Source organism: Aquarana catesbeiana, linkage group LG02 (genome assembly GCF_042186555.1).
Source record: "Aquarana catesbeiana isolate 2022-GZ linkage group LG02, ASM4218655v1, whole genome shotgun sequence".
Taxonomy (NCBI): Eukaryota; Metazoa; Chordata; class Amphibia; order Anura; family Ranidae; genus Aquarana; species Aquarana catesbeiana.
This window is the reverse complement of record NC_133325.1, coordinates 53,389,819-53,409,228: the sequence shown is the minus strand read 5'-3', so window position 1 is coordinate 53,409,228 and position 19,410 is coordinate 53,389,819. Positions and strand designations below refer to the sequence as shown.

Genomic DNA, 19,410 nt, shown 5'->3' with positions numbered 1-19,410 from the left:
AGAAAAGAAAAACCAGAACTCTATTGGCATGCTTATAAGAAGCGGGTGAATCTAAGCACACTTGCTGTGCTATTTGCTTGGCTTAAAGTTCTTATATGACATGCATTGGGACTAAACAATATGAGTTTTAACTCATAATCGGTGGGAAATCACTTCTGTCTACCAGGTAACACCACAAATACATGGCAGGAGAATAGAAGGACTTTTTTTTCATCTTGGATAGAGTAAGGGTGGGTTGTAACCCCTGTCAGTTTTTTTTATTTTGCCATCTGTGTCCCATTGGAAAGATTTCCCTTCTCTTCCTGTCCCATAGCCAAAACAGGAAGTTTGGAAATATCTCCAAAGTGAGGGAATTGCTGGTTGTCACCTGAACTAGTGTCCCCACTGGAAGATTTTCCCTTCATTACTTTTCTGGGACAAACCAAAATTAGGGATTTTCTGTCACCTTTACTCTTATGCCCCGTACACACGGTCGGACTTTGTTCGGACATTCCGATAACAAAATCCTAGGATTTTTTCCGACGGATGTTGGCTCAAACTTGTCTTGCATACACACGGTCACACAAAGTTGTCAGAAAATCCGATCGTTCTGAACGCTTTGACGTAAAACACGTACGTCGGGACTATAAACGGGGCAGTAGCCAATAGCTTTCATCTCTTTATTTATTCTGAGCATGCGTGGCACTTTGTGCGTCGGATTTGTGTACACACGATCGGAAATTCCGACAACGGATTTTGTTGTCGGAAAATTTTATAGCCTGCTCTCAAACTTTGTGTGTCGGAAAATCCGATGGAAAATGTGTGATGGAGCCTACACACGGTCGGAATTTCCGACAACAAGGCCCTATAACACATTTTCCGTCGGAAAATCTGACCGTGTGTACAGGGCATTACTCTTAGTGATAACGGTAAACAGGACAAATAGATAGATTTGAAAATGTTATAATTCGTAAATTCGTAAATTTGTAAATTCATAAATTTGAATATTCGAAAATTCGGAAATTCATAAATCCCAAAATTTGAAAATCCGAAAACAAGAATGAAAATTCAAAGGAACGAAAATCCAAAAATAAGTACGAAAATCCGATAAATTTGAAAACCCAAAAATTTGAAAATCTGAAATAATAACTAACTATTACTAACTATTAAATTATAGGCATTGGAATTTCCTTTCAAATTTAGCTGTTAGAGAACGTAAACTAATATGGAACGTAACTAATCAATAATAATAAATAACAATAATAATAATAAATGCTTTTTATTATTATTATTAAGTCATTCCATGCCATTTGTTTAGATGCGGCATTCGTTATTTCAGATAATTCGTAACTTTGGATAAATTCATATTCGTTATATTGACTAACAGCCAAATTTGAAAGTAAATTCCAATACCTATAATTTAATAGTTAGTTATTATTAGTTAATTTAGTTATTATTAGTTAATTTAGTTATTATTTTGAATTTTCGAATTTACGAAATACATTAGTTAGATGGTCAGTGAGAAGAATGCTTTCTTACACTTGTGGTTATTGGGAAGCATTTCCCCCTTATAAAGAGATCAATAGTGTCAGAGAGAACTTATCTGAGAGGCAGACTTGCTCATTGTCCAATGAATTCCTAGCAGCCCCTGGAGGAACCCTAGTTGAGAAACCTTGGTCTTGACAGGCAGCTCCAGCTGTTGAGGGACATGGGAACTAACACTCGGAGCTGCCTACTTTTTGCACCAATAAATAGGGCAGATTTTTTTTGGAACACAATAAGATATATAACTGAGAAAGTGAAAAAAAAATATGGAACTGCCACATTTTTTTTGCAATCCTTTCAATTATTGTCAGCACAGTTCTACCTTCTATGGGCTCGTGTCAATGAGCTTTGGGCTTGAGTTGATGGCATTAGTTTAAGATGCTTCTGAGATCATTCAGAATTCATTGACAGGTGCTTTGGACTTGCAATTGAAAACATGTCCGACACAAAAGGTTTTGTACATTTGGTAGCCAGAAGGCAATTAGTTGTAGCAACTCAAGCAGACACAGATTTATCATTCTGAGGTATGCATCAAAAGGTAATCACAATGGAAAACGTGCCATCGAAAGGTGAATTTTGTGGATGGGAATGCTACTCTCCCCAATATCACCTTTATTAAGAGAAAACAATAGTCTATTGCCTGAAAAAAATTTCAACCCAATGATTTATTCAGGTCCTGATGGTTATATGGTGTTTCCAGGCTATTATTGGAGAGGAGTATGGCAAGTCCTGCCTTCCTACGCTGATCGAGTCGGATGAGTTTGAGAAAATTCTACAAACAGCTGAAGAGCATGGAGTCTCTACAAAGATCCTGGAGAACAGTTACCAGAGAGATGAGAATGGGATCCCACCGGTGTATAACCTTCTAGACAGGGAGGAGGTATCACAATGTAGCAACAGTCAGGTTGGTACATCTATAACATAAAAGGGTATTATAAAAATAAAAAGGTCATTGGCAACTGGTATTTTGGGAATCAGAGATTAAAAGTGATTGCAAAACCACTTTGTTATCTTCCTAGAATCCCCTATGTTCCACCAAAAAAAACAAAAAAGAAAAAAAGCCTGCTAAACAAAGGCATAATGAGCTAGTAATTAAATACTTACCTCAGAACGACGCCCTGAATCGGTGTCGGCACTCCGTGTACACGGCGGACATCTTCCACCGGAGTCACTTCCGGGTTCGCATGCCGCTATGACGTGCCGCCGGTAACAGCACGAGTCCTGAAGAAACAGCACCAGCGGCCCGTTTCTTCAGTGCGAATGCGCCGATGACGTCGGCAGCAGCGCATATACTGAATATCTCCTAAACGGTGCAAGTTTAGGAGATATTAAGGTAGCTATAGGTGAGCCTATAACAAGGCTTACCTGTAGGTACCTAGAGTTTACAACCACTTTAAGTTATGTGCCCCAGTGTATGTTCTATATAAAAAAATACGTAACTTTATACCTGTTTTCAGAGCGCCACTCGGTGCTCACGTGACCGCCCGCCGCTCTCCTCTACCGATCTGACAACTACAGCAGTAGGGGCTGAGAATCCACCGCTGACGTCAGCCAGGAGGAAGGGAGGAGAGGAGCAGGCAGTCTCGTGAGCACCGACCAGCACTCTGAAATAAGGTATAAAGCTACATATTTTTTATATAGAACATAAACTGGGGCACAGAACTGAATGGAACATAGGGGGTTCTAGGAAGATAACAGTTATTTTAGCAGCAGGAGGGGTGAAGAGCAGATCAGCAGAAACTAGCTGACAGGCAGGGAGGGAGGGGAGAGAGGAGAGACAGCAGGATGACAAAGCTACATAAACTGACCACGGTAATCATGGATCAGCAGCCATGATAAACGTGGTCAGTTTACAGAGGGGTGGGCAGCACCCGGCAGGATCAGCCAGGTATTTTAGATCATAGAAAGGGACAAATTGCACAGCACAAGCACGGTGCTGTTATTCATGCTTTAAAGGAACATTTGATTAATCTATCCCCCTATTTTGTAGACACTATAACTGTTGTGCAAACCATTTAATACACGCTTATTTTTTTTACCAAAAATATATAGCAGAATACATATTGGCCTAAACTGATAAAAAAATTAGATTTTATAGCAGAAAGTAAAAAAATATATATATATTTTTCAAAATTGTTGCTCTTTTTTTGTTTATAGTGCAAAAAATAAAAACCACAGAGGTGATCAAATACCACCAAAAGAAAGCTCTATTTGTGGGAAAACAGGAGACAAATATTATTTGGGTACAGCGTCGCACGACCGTGCAATTGTCCGTTAAAGTAACACAGTGCAGTATCGCAAAAAATGGCCTGGTCACGAAAGGGGGTAACCCTTCCGGAACTGAAGTGGTTAAGGTCTCCCGGTTGGAGTAAAAAAGAAGGGACTAACACAATTTTTTTTAAATTTGTTTGATCTAGTTATTAAAGTAAAGAATATTGTAGTAGTTCAAACTATCTATTGCATATTGTGTTTCATGACTAAACAGTCACTTCCTAAAGTGTCATTAAATTAAAATAATAAATTATCAATAATTGGTGTACAGTAAAACCTCGGATTGCGAGTAACGCGGTTTACGAGCGTTTCGTAATACGAGCTGTTTTTTAAAAAACAAAAATCCTGACTCGGTTTGCGAACGTTGTCTCCCAAGACTGGCAGGATTCAAGCCTCTGGGGTGTGCAGTACTGCATCTGGCCAGAGGTGCGGGGGCTCCGGGGACACTGAGAGACACTCGGAGACACTCGGAAACACATTCGTTCCTCTCCGAGTGCCTTCTAGCTTCTCCGAGTGTTTCCGAGTGTCTCCGGCGCCCCCCCCCACTTCTGGCCACATGCGATACTGCATAGACAAGTAGTGGCTGTGGAACGAATTATATGGAAACTGGCTTTGATATACGAGTGCTTTGGATTACAAGCATTCTTCTGGAACGGTTTATTCTCGTAATTCCAGGTACTACTGTATTACATTCTGTTCATACTCATACTTAATTTTCTGTATTCTGAAAAAAACCCGGTTGATCCTGCTGTTCTCTATGTAGAGGTACCCCTGTAAGGGCTGCTGAGTATTGTAGTCCACCTATCACCCTGCCCAGCCAGGCACATGATTTCCAGTCACTCATTAGACAGAAAACAGTCCATGCACTTTGTTTTGTATTTTTATTGAGGGGAATTAACTTGGATGGGGTAAGGGGATATGGGATGCCCACTAAATTGCAGAATATTTACTCTGCGTAACATCGGCTTTCGTATTTTACAAAAAATTGGAGTATATATTGTGTGTTTTTTTTTTTCTTAATTCATTAACCACTTCCCGCCCGCCATATAGCAAAATGACAGCCGGGAAGTGGTTTCATTATCCTGACTTGGCGTCCTATGACGTCCAGCGGGATAAGCCGCGATCATGCGTCCGCAGGGGGCATGCAGCATGGCAATCAGTGGTGTGGTGTGTCAGTCTGACACACCGCATCTCCGATCGAGGTAAAGAGCCTCTTTACCACGTGATCAGCCAATCACGGCTGATCACAGTGTAAACAGGAAAAAGCCGTGTATCGACAGACGCGAGTAGAGGACAGCCGATCGGCTACTCTCCTGACAGGGGGGGTCTGCCCCTCTGACGATGCCCACCCAGGACCACCAGGGGTGCCCACCCATGACCACAGAGGCGGCTCTAGACTTTGTGAGGCCTTAGGCAAAACTTAGACATGAGGCCCCACTCACTCCCATAATGGGAAAAAAAATTCAAGGGATGAAAATGAACTGTATTAGGAGGGTACAGTATAGGCGGTAGGTGAGTGGGTATAATAAAGATATATTTTCCTCAAGCAGAGCTGCACAGGGAAGCTGCTCTCACAGATCCTACCTATTCTGGTAGGCTGTCACAAAGAGAGAAATAAAAGGGGGATGGGTGGAGAAGGAAGGGAAGGGAAGGGAGAACATCCCCTACATCAGTGTACTCACTGGGAGGCAGGAGGGACTGGATGGATGGATGGATGGATAGATGGATCAGACTTCCCTTGTCCTTCTCTTTGCTGGGTTCCAGCTTGAATCTTCCCGCCCACACATCCCCTTCTCTGAGGCAGAACAGAGAACACTGCCGAGGAGAGTGGGGGGGCAGACACAGGAGGAGAGGGCGAGAGGAGGAGGAGCAGAAGCTCTCTCTCCTCTTCTGTCTGGCTGTGCGGGCAGCAGGGGGAGGGGGGAGATCTGTCAGAGCTCTACACTGAGCGGCTCTCCCTGTCTGTGATCCGGATCTCCGATCACATGTCTCACTCGCAGCCCGTATCTCTCCCTGTAGCAGAGCGAGGGGCTACAGGACTGTGTGATGGCAGAGATCTCTGCTGCTGGAAGGGCGGCTCTCTAATTAGGTAAACTAGCCAGCTGTGCGAGGCCCCTATGACTGCGAGGCCTGAGGCCACCGCCTATTTCGCCTAATTAGAGAGCCGCCTCTGCATGACCACCAGGGATGCCCACCCATGGCAAGCAGGTATGCCCACCCATGGCCACCAGGGATGCCCACCCATGACCACCAGGTAAGCCCACTAGAGCCCACCAGGGATGGCAATCATTGCCCATTAGGGATGGCACTCTGTGCCCATCAGTGATGCCTGCCAGCACCTCTGATCAGTGCTACCTATCAGTGCTGCCCATCATTGCTGCCTATACGTGCCCTCCAGTGCCACCTATCAGTGCCACCTATGAGTGCCCATCAGTGCCACCTATGAGTGCCCATCAGTTCCACCTATCAGTGCCCATCATTGCTGTGTATCAATGCCACCTATCAGTGCCCATCAGTGCTGCTTATCAGTGCTGCATATAAGTGCCACCTCATCAGTGCCAATCAGTGCAGCCTCATCAGTGCCCATCAGTGTCGATACGCAATCGTTACCCAAATACCGCGTGACATAAAAAATTGTAATGATCGCCATTTTAATCCCTGGGGTCTCTGCTAAAAAAAAAAATGTTTGGGGGTTATAAGTAATTTTCTAGCAAAAAATACTGATTTCAACTTGTAAACAAAAAGTGCCAGAAAAGGCCTGGTCTTCAAGTAGTTGTGCTTTACTTGCAGTGGAGCATCAAAAACTGAGCTGTCTCCCTGCCCAACAGGTTCAAACATGTTTTGTCCAAAATAATTTTGAGCGCATACAGTATTGAACACTGTTTATACTGAATATAGTGTATCCCACAACAATGGGATCAGACAATCAAATATCCTATTACAGTCAGACAACATTAGGGTCAGATTGTTTTTGGATCATACAAGGTCTATGGAGCAAAAGGAAAAAAATCGCAAAAAAAAATTGGAACATAAAAATTTCAAGCACATGGTGTTCATTGTGGAAATCATGTGCATGGAATAAAGTTCGGAAACTTGGGTTTTTCAGAACCGTGATATACGTCATCTGACCTCCTGCATCATGTCTCCAGATGTTGTCATCATTGCAGGTCTATGATTGTAATGTTGTCCTACAAAATGAGTTGTATACGATGCTTGGCAGCCTGAAGATACAGTGCCTTGAAAATTCCCCCCCCCCCAAAAAAAACGTAAATCTATTTTATTGTGATTTTTTGTGATAGACAAACACAAAGTGGAACATAATTGTGAAGTGGAAGGAAAATTATAAATGGTTTTCAATTTTTTTTACAAATAAATATTTGAAAAGTGCATTCTGCCCCCTTTTCTCTGATACCCCTAACTAAAATCTAGTGGAACCAATTACCTTCAGAAGTCACCTACTTGGTAAATAGAGTCCACCTGTGTGTAATTTAATCTCAGTATAAATACAGCTGTTCTGTGAAGCCCTCAGAGATTTCTTAGAGAACCTTAGTAAACAAACAGCATCGTGAGAGCCAAGGAACACATCAGACAGGTGAAGGATAAAGTTGTGGAGATGTTTAAAGCAGGGTTAGGTTATAAAAATATATCCCAAGCTTTGAACATCTCACGGAGCACTGTTCAATCCATCATCGGAAAATGGAAAGAGTATGGCACAACTGCAAACCTACCAAGACATGACCGTCCACCTAAACTGACAGGCTGGGCAAGGAGAGCATTCATCAGAGAAGCAGCCAAGAGGTCCATGGTAACTCTGGAGGAGCTGCAGAGATCCACAGCTCAGGTGGGAGAATCTGTCCACAGGACAACTATTAGTCGTGCTCTCCACAAATCTGGCCTTTATGGAAGAGTGGCAAGAAGAAAGCCATAAGAAGTCCCATTTGCAGTTTGTGAGAAGCCATGTGAAGGACACAGCAAACATGTGGAAGAAGGTGCTCTGGTCAGATGAGACCAAAATTGAACTTTTTGTCCTAAAAGCAAACGCTATGTGTGGCGCAAAACTAACACTGCACATCACCCTGAACTCACCATCCTCATCGTGAAACGTGGTGGTGGCAGGATCATGTTGTGGGGATGCTTTTCTTCAGCAGGGACAGGGAAGCTGGTCAGAGTTGATGGGAAGATGGATGGAGCCAAATATAGGGCAATCTTAGAAGAAATCCTGTTAGAGTCTGCAAAAGACTTGAGACTGGGGTGGAGGTTCACCTTCCAGCAGGACAAAGACCCTAAACATACAGCCAGAGCTACGATGGAATAGTTTAGATCAAAGCATATTCATGTGTTAGAATGGCCCAGTCAAAGTCCAGACCTAAATCCAATTGAGAATCTGTGGCAAGACTTGAAAATTGCTGTTCACAGACACTCTTCATCCAATCTGACAGAGCTTGAGCTATTTTGCAAAGAAGAATGGGCAAAAATGTCCCTCTCTAGATGTGCAAAGCTGGTAGAGACATCCCCAACATATTTAACATATTTATTTTGAAAAAAATTTGAAAACCATTTATCATTTTCCACTTCTCAATTATGTGCCACTTTGTGTTGGTCTATCACATAAAATCTCAATAAAATACATTTACGTTTTTGGTTGTAACATGACAAAATGTGGAAAATTACAAGGGAAAAAATGTGGAAAATTACAATACTTTTTTCAAGGCACTGTAACTAAGGAGATTGCCTTATGTCCTAAAGTCAGCAAAGCCCCAAAAAGCAAATATGTTTTATTCACTGTCTAGGAGCTTGAAGAAACAATGAGGCTTTTCATTGCTTTGCTAAGACCTTTTGGTCTGTTAAATATACCTGCCTTTAAAAGTTTTGTGACATTTCCCTTTACACATACCATTGGTCTTTAAAAAACAATGAGGAAATGTGGTAGATCAGGGACTTGTAACCTCTCTACCCACTGTACTTGTTGCCAGGCATAGATGGCTTGCAGTTGCGGCTGGTGCTCAATATTTTGGGGGGGGGAGCAAACAAACCCCCCACTCGCACCACCGCCACCCCCCCTCACTCGCACCGCCGCCGCCACCCTACAGGTGATGGACCGGAAGCCGGCCTTACCTTAGGAGACGAGGAGGGGTAGGGCTGCTGCTCTGCGCTCCAGCCGAGAGAAGAGCTGGGGCTTCTCCCGGCCAAACAGGAAGTGGGTCCTGAGAGACCCGATTGGCCGGGAGTCCTAAGACTGGCCAATCAGGTCTCAGGACCCGCTTCCTGTTTGGCCGGGAGGAGGAGCAGGAAGACATTAGCGAATATTAATTCGCTAATCTCACACAAGTGGGTGGGCTCGGGGAGCAGTGCTCTTCACCCTGAGCCCACCCTTTTTGAACCCAATTAAAGCCTCCGGTTCTAATCACATGCTTAAAAAAAAAAAAACCCACATAGAAATTCATATGTCCGGTGCCCTGCATGGCAATTAGGGGCTGGGCACATGGATTAGGGGGGCGGTGCCGTGCACCCCTAATGGACGAGCCGCCACTGATGGCCTGTCAAGGAAGACCAAAAAAAGACAGATCAGTTGCATTTTGCATAAGGATTTGTGGTACTGATAATTTGTCACTGCTCCAAAAGTTTTGGTGTTCAAGTATTTGTTTAGGCACATTTTTGATACAATAATGTTATTCTAAAATCACAATTTCCCCATTCTGCCTACAGAAGAGAGATGATCTGGAGGATTTCCAGAAAATCAGAGGGTTCTTTGATGTTATAGTTCCACTGTGCATGGAGAAGGGGATTCTGGATGAAGACCAGGCAAGCAAATATTTTTCTTCAGGTAAAGTTGAAACGCGTGTACTTAGTTCTTCCCTAGTGTTCCTCCTCCCTTGGGCCTATAAGCTAACTGCCATGTTTTACAAAACATTTTGGACAATTTTTAATTTAAAGGCCATGATTTGTTATTGTGTTTTTGTTATCCATGCAGTTCACATTGTTTTGTACAAGTTTTTAAATGAGTTGATCAAAATCACAGCAAAAACTTTATGGTTGACCCATTGATGATCCACCTGGTCCAGGATGGTTGCTTTTGATGGGAGCTGCCTTTTGTTTTTTCGTACTTTATGAAGAAAATGGCATTCCTAAAGCTGTTCCAGTCGGTATCATGAGAAGAGAAAGAAATCATAGAGTCTCTAATGTGCAGCCTCTCTCAACCTTTTCACCCCAATGAACCCCCTGAAATCATTTCTAGGTCTCAGGGAAACTCTGCTAAAACCCATTCATTTGGGGACAGTGGAAATAATGCTCCTTGCATTGGTAGGCAGTGGAAAGAATACGATCCGCCCCCTCCTCCCACCCCCACCTTACAGTGGTTGTCATATTTACAAGATTATAGACAGCTAAAAAGGATCATTGGTGTCCTGAAGCTGGCTCTGCCAAGTGGCACTAGAACTATGCAGGTACCATCAAATGGGGGTCAATTAACCACCGCTCAGGGAACCCCTTGAAACTTCTTGACAAACTCTAGGGTTCCACAGAACCTTGGTTCAGCATAACTGTTCTAATTCCTTTTGGACATCAGTATTTCAACAGCTTCAAAAGAGAGAGAGAGGAGGAAGGCAGAGTGACATTGGGCAAAACACCTAGAGTTCCTTCAACCCAAACCAATAAATGACTACAACAAGGTAAAACCAGGGACTTTCTAGGATGACACCCAGGGATACAGACTCAACACATAAATGTTGAGTCTGATGGGTGCACATAAGTAAAAAAAATATTTCCAACTTTAGACACATCACACAAAAGATTAAAGGAATCGCATGTGATGCTCAATACAGTATTCTTTTTTCTGACAAACAATTAAAGCGTATATACTGTACAGTATATGCACTATACTGAGTGTCCTATTTCACAGATTGTAAGTCAACTCATTTTATAAATAAATCCACCTTATCAGGACCCGCAGTGAAAGGGTTACAAGACATCCATGCAATTCCATTGATCCCAATATAGTGGTCTTATTTGATTTATGGCATCATATTGTTAGTTACATCCATCTATAGATAAACTCATCTCTCTCCCCAAAGGAATAGCTACACCTATATGGAACAAAGTGGTAGAGAGGTTAGGGCTTTTGTGAGATACTGTACATGTTGATCTTTTCAAACATGTCCCGTGCTCTCTTCTTATGCTATCTCAAGAAAAAATAAATAAATATGTATATACATATATATATATATATATATATATATATATATATATATATATATATTAGCCCTTCCAGTTCATCTTGGACCATAAGTCAATTAGTTCCTATGCTGTGGATAAGACAGTGGAAGTGGTAGTTTAGCAAAAGCCAAGGAGCAGGGCTGACACCTCAAAAATACTATGTGTTGTCAGCCCCCAATAGGAATTGAAGAGCTAAATTCATTTCTAGTAGATTAACAGATATTTTTCTATACTTTTAGGGTCTTTAAAGCAGTGCCAAGACAAGGTCCTTTAGCACACAAGGCAAAAAGGTGAATTACTTTAGCACCATAGGTGGCAAGTCTTGTCCAATATGCATCCTCCTTCTGCTGGAGCACCCAAGGCAGTCACATCTTCTGCCTACGCTTTGGCCTGGCCCTACTTTATAGGAATAAAACATGGGCAAATGTGCGTGTATTGCAACAATACACTGCAAATGTTTTATTCTTATTCTGCCTTGACATACGCTTTAAAGTATAATTAAAATCAAAACTGTTTTTTTTTTTTGGATACAGAATGAAATTTCCAAAACCCCTGTCAGGGAGTTTTTACCATCTGTTTCCCTAACTGGTGGAATCCCATTCACTTCTTGTCTATCAGTCACAAGTGAAAGCTACTTTGCAACAGGAGTCCTCTTTGGAAGGTTTTTTCCTCTATTCAGGTAACAGCTCAGAATTTTGGACATTCCCCCACTCCAAGTCCTGGTTACACTGGTCATGAGACAAATAAAGGCAATGTTGTTAATTTACTAAATGGAAATAGGCTGTTTACTTTGCAAGGGAATTTCCCAAAGTTCTTAGTGAATGTGGTGAAAATTTACTTTGCAAAGAATACCCAATCACGTGCAAGAACAAGCCAAAAAAAAATCTCATATTTTTACTTCCACATAATTGGATGATGGAAGTCAGCAAAGTGTCACCTCATTGGCTAGGCTAAGTGAAAGTTCCCCTGAAAGGTGAACAGTCTATTTGCCTTTAGTAAATCAGCATTTCCCTAACAGTGACCTAGACAGAAATAAAGACCTAGCAGGGGGTTCTAACCCTTCTCCACTCCATCCCTGAAAAAGTTCTGGCTTTAATTACAGTTATAATTTTTAAGTCTTACTTGTGAAAGATATTTGCCCCCAGCTTGCATGTCAGAGAGACTCGTAACCCTTTTAGTGAACAGAGATTTTGGTTTTGCAAGTAATTTTACAAAAATATCCATGTTTTTATACTCATGTTTTGTATGTCTTTTAGCCCTTGAGGATGAGTTGGTTTTTGTTTTACAACACTATCCTGATGTGCTGGAAAAATGTATCTGCTATATTCACAAGGTTCCGTTTAAAGCTTACCAGAAACAAAGACGAAAACCGGAACTGACAGAGAGTGAATTCTGTGATGGGTACTCCAGGCTTTGTCATCTGAGGGACACTGTCATCCCATCACTGGTCCATGATGATGGTCTTCAGGTGTACAACACCACCACAACATGTGACATTAAGGTTGGCTATACAAAAGAGAGGAAGCAGCTGTATGTTGAAGGTCTGTGCAGACAGTTCTATGGGGACATGGTGAAGTTGATTGACAGTCAGATCAGAAGATGTCAACAACCAATGAAGAACGGGATGGAGGAAATCTTGGACCACCTCTCTTTTTGTACCATGTACTCTGACCTGCAACAATATGAGTTCCGAGAGGCAGAGACCATTAAAAATTACATTCTTCAGGATAAGTCGTCAAAGCCAATGGTGGTGTTTGGAGAACCAGGTTGTGGAAAGACTGTCCTCCTGGCTTCTTGTGCAAGGATGGTAATTAGCCAACTTCACTGTCATGAGCGTGTACTTTCACCATTACAGAAATATGTGTGTGGTTCTATGTTAGATTCTAAAGCTGTAGGTCTCTGCTACAGGCGCAACCAATTGTTAGATTTGTAGTGAATGACAACAAATTCAGGACCAACATGGGTTTTAGGTCCTACATTGCAGCAACTACTGTACCTCCGTAAGGACTACCACAGAAGTTACATTACAGCATAATAAAAATTAAAACACCTGTAACAGAATCTCTGACCTCTTCCAGTCTCACCCAAATATATAGGCTCTCCCAGCAGGCCAAGGGATTCAACAAAATCCCTGACCATTGGCTGAGATACACCATATACCCATAACCTGACCTTGAGTTGTCATTCTCAATCTAATAGCTCCAAGTGCCCGGCCCCCTGGTGGTAGAAGAGGAAAGTACAACCAGGCCAAACTTAGGGAGAAGTCAATGGATCCCTAGTAATTAAATACAGTAGCTACTCCTGACAAGGAATTTGGTGAGGAGCTCCCTGACTAAACCCCAGGGTGCTACATACCATTTAGTCCTTTTATTTATAGTTTAAAAAAAAGCACAACTCCATAGGTATAAATGCTATTGTTTTGGATAGAGCATGAAAGGTATAGAAGGTAGGAACCTTTTAGACAGGGCTGGACTGGGACAAAAATTTGGCCCTGGACTTCACCCAGACTGGCCCACTTTGACAGGTCTCTCCCATGCCGGCTTGCCACCCAAGCCCCCCCCCCACTAGCTATTAGCCGTTTTACATTATTTCTCTTATAGGCAGTATCAGTGGGGAAGCTAGACATTATTTCACCTGGGGCAAAGAATCAGTTTGGCGCCCCCCCCCAATGGAACAAGATTAGGCAGGAAAGTGAGGCCGCCCTCCTTCCAGATCGTATGATGAGCTTCTAAGTGTTGACTCCTGAGCATCATGTCTGTATTCAGGCGCGCTGCATAACTAGCCAGGGAGAGGAGGTGAGCACTGCGGGGGGGGGGACAGAGGACTGGAGGGAGGCAGCGGTCCACTGTCACTGAAATCGGCCCACTGAGCCATCGGCCCACCGGGAAACTCCCTGTAGTCCCAATGGCCAGTACATGCCTGCTTTTAGAGGTTGAGATATACCTGGAAAACATGTGGGAATTTAAAGATCCTGGGAGGGGTGGTGACCTTTTTAAAAAAAAAAAGCAAAAAAACTACCAAGTCCCCAATAAAAAGACAGCATGAAGAACACATAGTGTGTCACAGTAGTGTCCTCTACCCCCTTTCAGATCACTCCCTCATTCAGTAGTTTCCTACTCACATGCCAGGAAGTACGCTGCTATTTTTCAGGAAGAAGGCAGACTTTCCAGGGCACTGAGTAAGCACAATTAACATTTCCAAACGTTCCATGTGAGATAGCAAATCTTCACTTTATGTGTTGACTACAGCAACAGAATAAAGCATATGCAATCATCTAAATACTGTAGATTACAGCAATATAATTTAAAAATGTTCTAAATCCCAAATGTATTCCTAGTTTAAAGGATAGGTTCACCTTTACAAAAAAAATAAAATAAATGCACATTTTTGTGCAGGTAAAAAAATGTACATTCTTTTTTTTTGTTAGGAGCTCGTAGAGCATTGCACACACAATCAGCAGATTGTGGGTGTAATGTCGCGGTCCTGCAGACTGTCTGTGTGTTCCTGTCTGCCCATGCCCGTACAGGCAGGCAGTTACTGAATGACAGAAAGCCCAATTAACTACCTAGAGCAGGGGTCTCCAAACTGCCACCCGGGGGCCAGATGCGGCCCTTTGCTTGACTTTTTCTGGCCCTTGGGGCACTTTTCCTTCCACTGATACAAGACACTATTCCTCCCTCTGATACCAACAATAGAGGAATATTCCTGCTACTGACATCCACAATGGGGCACTATTTTTCCCATTGATGCCAACGATGGGGCACTATTCCTCAAACTGACACCAAGGATGGGGCCCTATTTAATCCCACAGACATCAACGATGAGGCACTATTTCTCCCACTGACACCAACAATGGGGCACACCTATAATATGGGTGTAACATGTTCAGAAAGGTGAATTTATCCTTTAATGTATAGTCATAAAAAATGAAAATTATTTTATGAAAAGTAAAATGGTCTCTGTATTTTAATTATTTTTTGTTTGTTTCCAGGTACGGTTATGGCTTAGAGACTGTGATCCAATAGTGGTAGTTCGATTTGCACTTGCATTTGGAGAATCCTTGACTCTTTGCAGGCTATTGACAGGACTGTGCCAACAGTTATCAGACATCTACATGGCACAAGTTCCTTTACATCTTGATGATATCAATAACATAACAGAATCCTTTCATAGTTTGCTGTCACTGACCTCCATGCAAAGACCTCTTGTCCTAATAGTTGATGGCATAGATAATCTGACTCATTGTGATTCCGGTGACATTTTTTGTTGGTTGCCTTCCCTTCTTCCAGAGTTCTCAAAAATAATTTTATCCATGTCCCAGGAATTTTTTTTAGATCACAATACCTGTCAGAAATTGAGACAGGTCTACTCAATCAAAGTGCAGCCAACAAGGAAAGAATGCAATGACAATCTCAAGGTGAATCTTTTAAAAGAAAGAAGGAAAATCACTTCTGGACAACAAGTTTATGTTAACAGATCCCTGACCAATTGTGCTACACCTCTTCAGATGCATCTGGTGTTTAAGAAAGTCATGGGATGGAAATCCCACCAAGATGTTGATGAACAATCCCTTGGCCAAAGCATCCATGAACTAACTGAAAGATTATTCCATAAACTGGAAATCAGATATGGTTATGAGCTTGTCTTCAGGTCGTTAAGCTACATAACATTGTCAAGATCTGGGATTGGAGAAGCAGAGCTTGTAGATGTATTGTCAGCAGATAACATGGCCCTTACCCAGTTGTATCATGTGTATGACAGTGTGCCTAGCTTGAGAGTCCCTGACTGGCTTGTATCCAATATTTTACTTGACCTCAAGGGTTGTGTTTCATCTAGGATAATTATGGGCTGCAGATTAATATGGTGGACAAACAGGCTTTACCAGCAAGTTGTTACTAAGCGGTATCTCAGTGACCAGGAGGTAATAAGGAACTTGCATGAAAATATGTGTGACTATTTTAGTGGACGTTGGGCCGGCAGAAGAGCCAAGTCAATTACTGTGAAACCTAAAATAAACTTGCAGAGTGAAAAACTTAAGTTAGAATCAATCACTAACGCACAGGACAAACTTTATATTGACCGTCGGCTTCCATCTCAACCTTGGTTCTTTGTTGTACGTTCTGGAATGGAACAAACATTAATTGGGAATACAAAAAAAGCTTTCGATTTACCGTATCATCTAAAAGAATGCGGAAAACTAGATGGTTTATACAATAATGTTTTGATGGTTCTTTTTTATTACAAAACCCTCCTAAAATCCGGTCACCTCAATGCCTTGATTTGGAGTGTAAAAGATGCAGCCAAACAGATTGGAAGGGAAGAAGTCAACCTAATCTCCAACATACTTCAAGAAGCAAGGTGTCTGCTGACTGACAGTCCTAATGCTTTTGAAGTCATCGTACAGTCCAAACTGGTGCCTCTCTTGTCTGTATATCCTTGTATTTTTAGGTTTACCAAGAAAATCATTTGTGAAAGCATCAAAAGTTCTTCCATGGTCGTCTGGAATTCTGCCCTTTTTAAAATACCAGCTATTAAAGTTCACTTCCAAGAATCATCTCAAATTGTCAGCATCCTGGATGCAAAAACAAAACCTGAGCTAATTGTGGTTTTTCAAAATGGCCATGTTTACACTTGGTGTAAGGGAAAGCATACGGATTTAGAGCACAAGATCTCACTCGACATAGAAATTATTGGTGCCACTTTAGATAGTAAAGACAGCTATTTAGCACTTTGCACCAGCAAACAATCAATTATCCTTCTTGACTATTCTTCCTGGGCGCTTTTGAATGAGAGCTTTCATGTCCCTAGGGAAACTGTGCTTACCCCAAAAATGTATCACCTAGCTAACAGTTTTCTGTTTGTTTGGTATGAAAACACTCAGCGGGTCACAATTTTCAATATTCTTTCTGGTGAAAAACTAAAAGAAATTTATTTTGACCAAAAATGTAATTACTTTGCATGTATTGGTGAGGGGCAATATTTATCTTTGGAGCAATCAAACACACTTCATCTTTATAGCACTATAAATGTTTGCCAAAAAATAATCCTGCAGATGGACACTTTGAAGCATGTCATATTTGATGTTTACATACACGAATTGTGTGTGATTGTGATTGACAAATATGGAAATATCAGATTATGGAACATAGAAGATCCATGTAAGCCACAGCTTTTGGATGAACTTTACTCTACTGACGTACAGGAAGAGGTGTGTTTTACGGAATATGCTTCCAAGATGATTTTAATCTGCAGATCCACCACCTTCGAAGTGTGGAAAACATCAACATGGGAGAAGGTCAGCTTCAAGAGTCCACACCAGGACAAATTTATGTTTTGCGCATTTTCTCACTGTGGAGATGTGATTATTGCTGCCGTGGAAAATGTTCACTCTTTGTTTGTCTGGAGCATTGAAAATGGACAATTGATTTCCATGGTTAATCTTGAATCTCAAGTGTCATTACTCATAAAGAGCTTGGAATTCAACTTATTGGGAGCAGTAACCAAAAGCAATTCACTGACGTTGTGGGATATGAAATCAGTCAGCATTCCAACTGCTTGCTGTCAAACTGGAAGGCCATTCCAGTCGTTAATCCTTTGTCCTCTGGGCAGCCATGCCTACACGTCAGATGGTTCAGATATTGTCTGCAAATGGAGCATTCCAAGCTGTAGATTGTTAGCCTTTTTTCAGCACAGAGATGTTGTAGAAATGATGAGAGTTAGCCCAAATGGAGAACTTTTGATAACGTCAGAAACATCAGGAGAAATTTACATCTGGGAGTTGGACTCTGGAATAAACACACATTGCATCCACAGCAGTCCTATATCTCAGATTCTTATAACACCAAATAGTAATTTTATGGTAACCCTTTGTGAAGGTGGGGTTTCAATGGTGTGGAGGTCCTCAATGGGGTCTGCAGTATGCAAGATACTTACATTTGTAAGTTCGGCAGTCATAACTCCAGAAGGCACCTTTGTTATTGGTGTGAATAATAACAGACTTCTAGCTATCAACTTATGGTCTGGATTTGTGTGTAAGAGCTTCTGCTGTGATGATGGAACTAGTTCCATTGCAGCTTTTCAGTGTCTTGCCAACCACCCTGATTTTATTGTATTGCTGACCTCAAGTGCCGATCTCTACACATGGAATGTGGTGGAAGAAACAGTGTGCCACCAGGTCAAGCTATCCATTCAACTTTCACTTCCTCCTCCTTTGTTTCAAATTTCAGCCAATGGAGATTTTATTGTTATAACCCTCAGTGGAACAATCAATGTGATCAATTCGTTGGTAAGAAAACAGTATGTCTTGCATATTGCCACCTCCATATTGCATCAACACCTGACCAAAGATGGTAAATACCTAATTTACATTTGTCATGAACGGTCAAGTAAATGCAATTGTGATTTTCATGTTAACCCTGTACTTAACATGATAGAAGTACACAGCGGAAAAAAGATTGTCCAATACCACCTTGGTAAAATGCCGTGTGTCATGATGGCGTCGGATGAGGATGGTTTGGTGTGTGTTGGATTTGAAGATGGAACCCTTGGCTTGTTCTCAGTAGCTGGAAAGTGGAAGGGTAATAGGATGCTGAAAGACTTCCTCTCCTTCAGCAGTAGGGAAGAATCCACTGATATGGAATGTGTACAGATTTACAAGTGTAAATCATCTACAGATATATTGTGGCACGATTCTGCGAGTTCTGACCTCAGTCTTGGCTGTTCATTAGATGAAGAAACTGTATTAGTAGACTGAGGGGGAGATTTACTTATACTGGTGCACTCAGAATCTGGTGCAACTGTGCATGGTAACCAATCAGCTTCTAACTTCAGCTTGGTCAATTAAGCTGTTGCAATAAAACTTGAAAGCTAATTGGTTTCTATAAAGAGTTGCACCAGATTTTGCACTCTCCAGGTTTTGGAAATAACCCCCTGAGGATTCAAAGTGAAACCAATGTTGACTTGGAACTAAACCAGACCAAAAGCAAAAGTTTACAATTCATCCCCTTATCCAATATTGCCAATCAACCTACTAAAAAACAATGTTTATAAAACGCCACCATAGTATAAGTGCCAATCTCTACACATGGAAGAGATTGGCACCAGATTTTGCACTCTTCAGTTTTAGTAGATAATCCCCTGAGGATTTAAAGTAAAACCAATGTTGACTTGGAACTAAACCAAAACAAATGCAAAAATTGATAACCCATTTCAGTATCCAATATTGCCAATCCAAGTATTAAAAAACATTTGGGTTGATTTACTAAAACTGGAGCGTGCAAAATCTGGTGCAGCTGTGCTTAGTAGCCAACCAGCTTCTAATTTCAGCTTGTTCAATTAAGCTTTGACAAAAAAAACCTGGAAGCTGATTGGTTCCAGCGCAAAGCTGCACCAGATTTTGCACTC

At 41.7% G+C, this 19,410-nt stretch overlaps 1 protein-coding gene across 1 annotated transcript; it reads left to right on the top strand.

Annotated features, from left to right (window-relative positions):
• The first annotated feature begins 2,203 nt into the window (after positions 1 to 2,203).
• LOC141126531 (NACHT and WD repeat domain-containing protein 2-like) lies at positions 2,204 to 18,760 on the top strand. Its single transcript, XM_073612466.1, has 4 exons — positions 2,204 to 2,428; positions 9,502 to 9,619; positions 12,264 to 12,814; positions 14,999 to 18,760. Exons 1-4 carry the CDS (start codon positions 2,204 to 2,206, stop codon positions 18,758 to 18,760), a joined length of 4,656 nt encoding a protein of 1,551 aa, XP_073468567.1.
• The last annotated feature ends 650 nt before the right edge of the window (positions 18,761 to 19,410 follow it).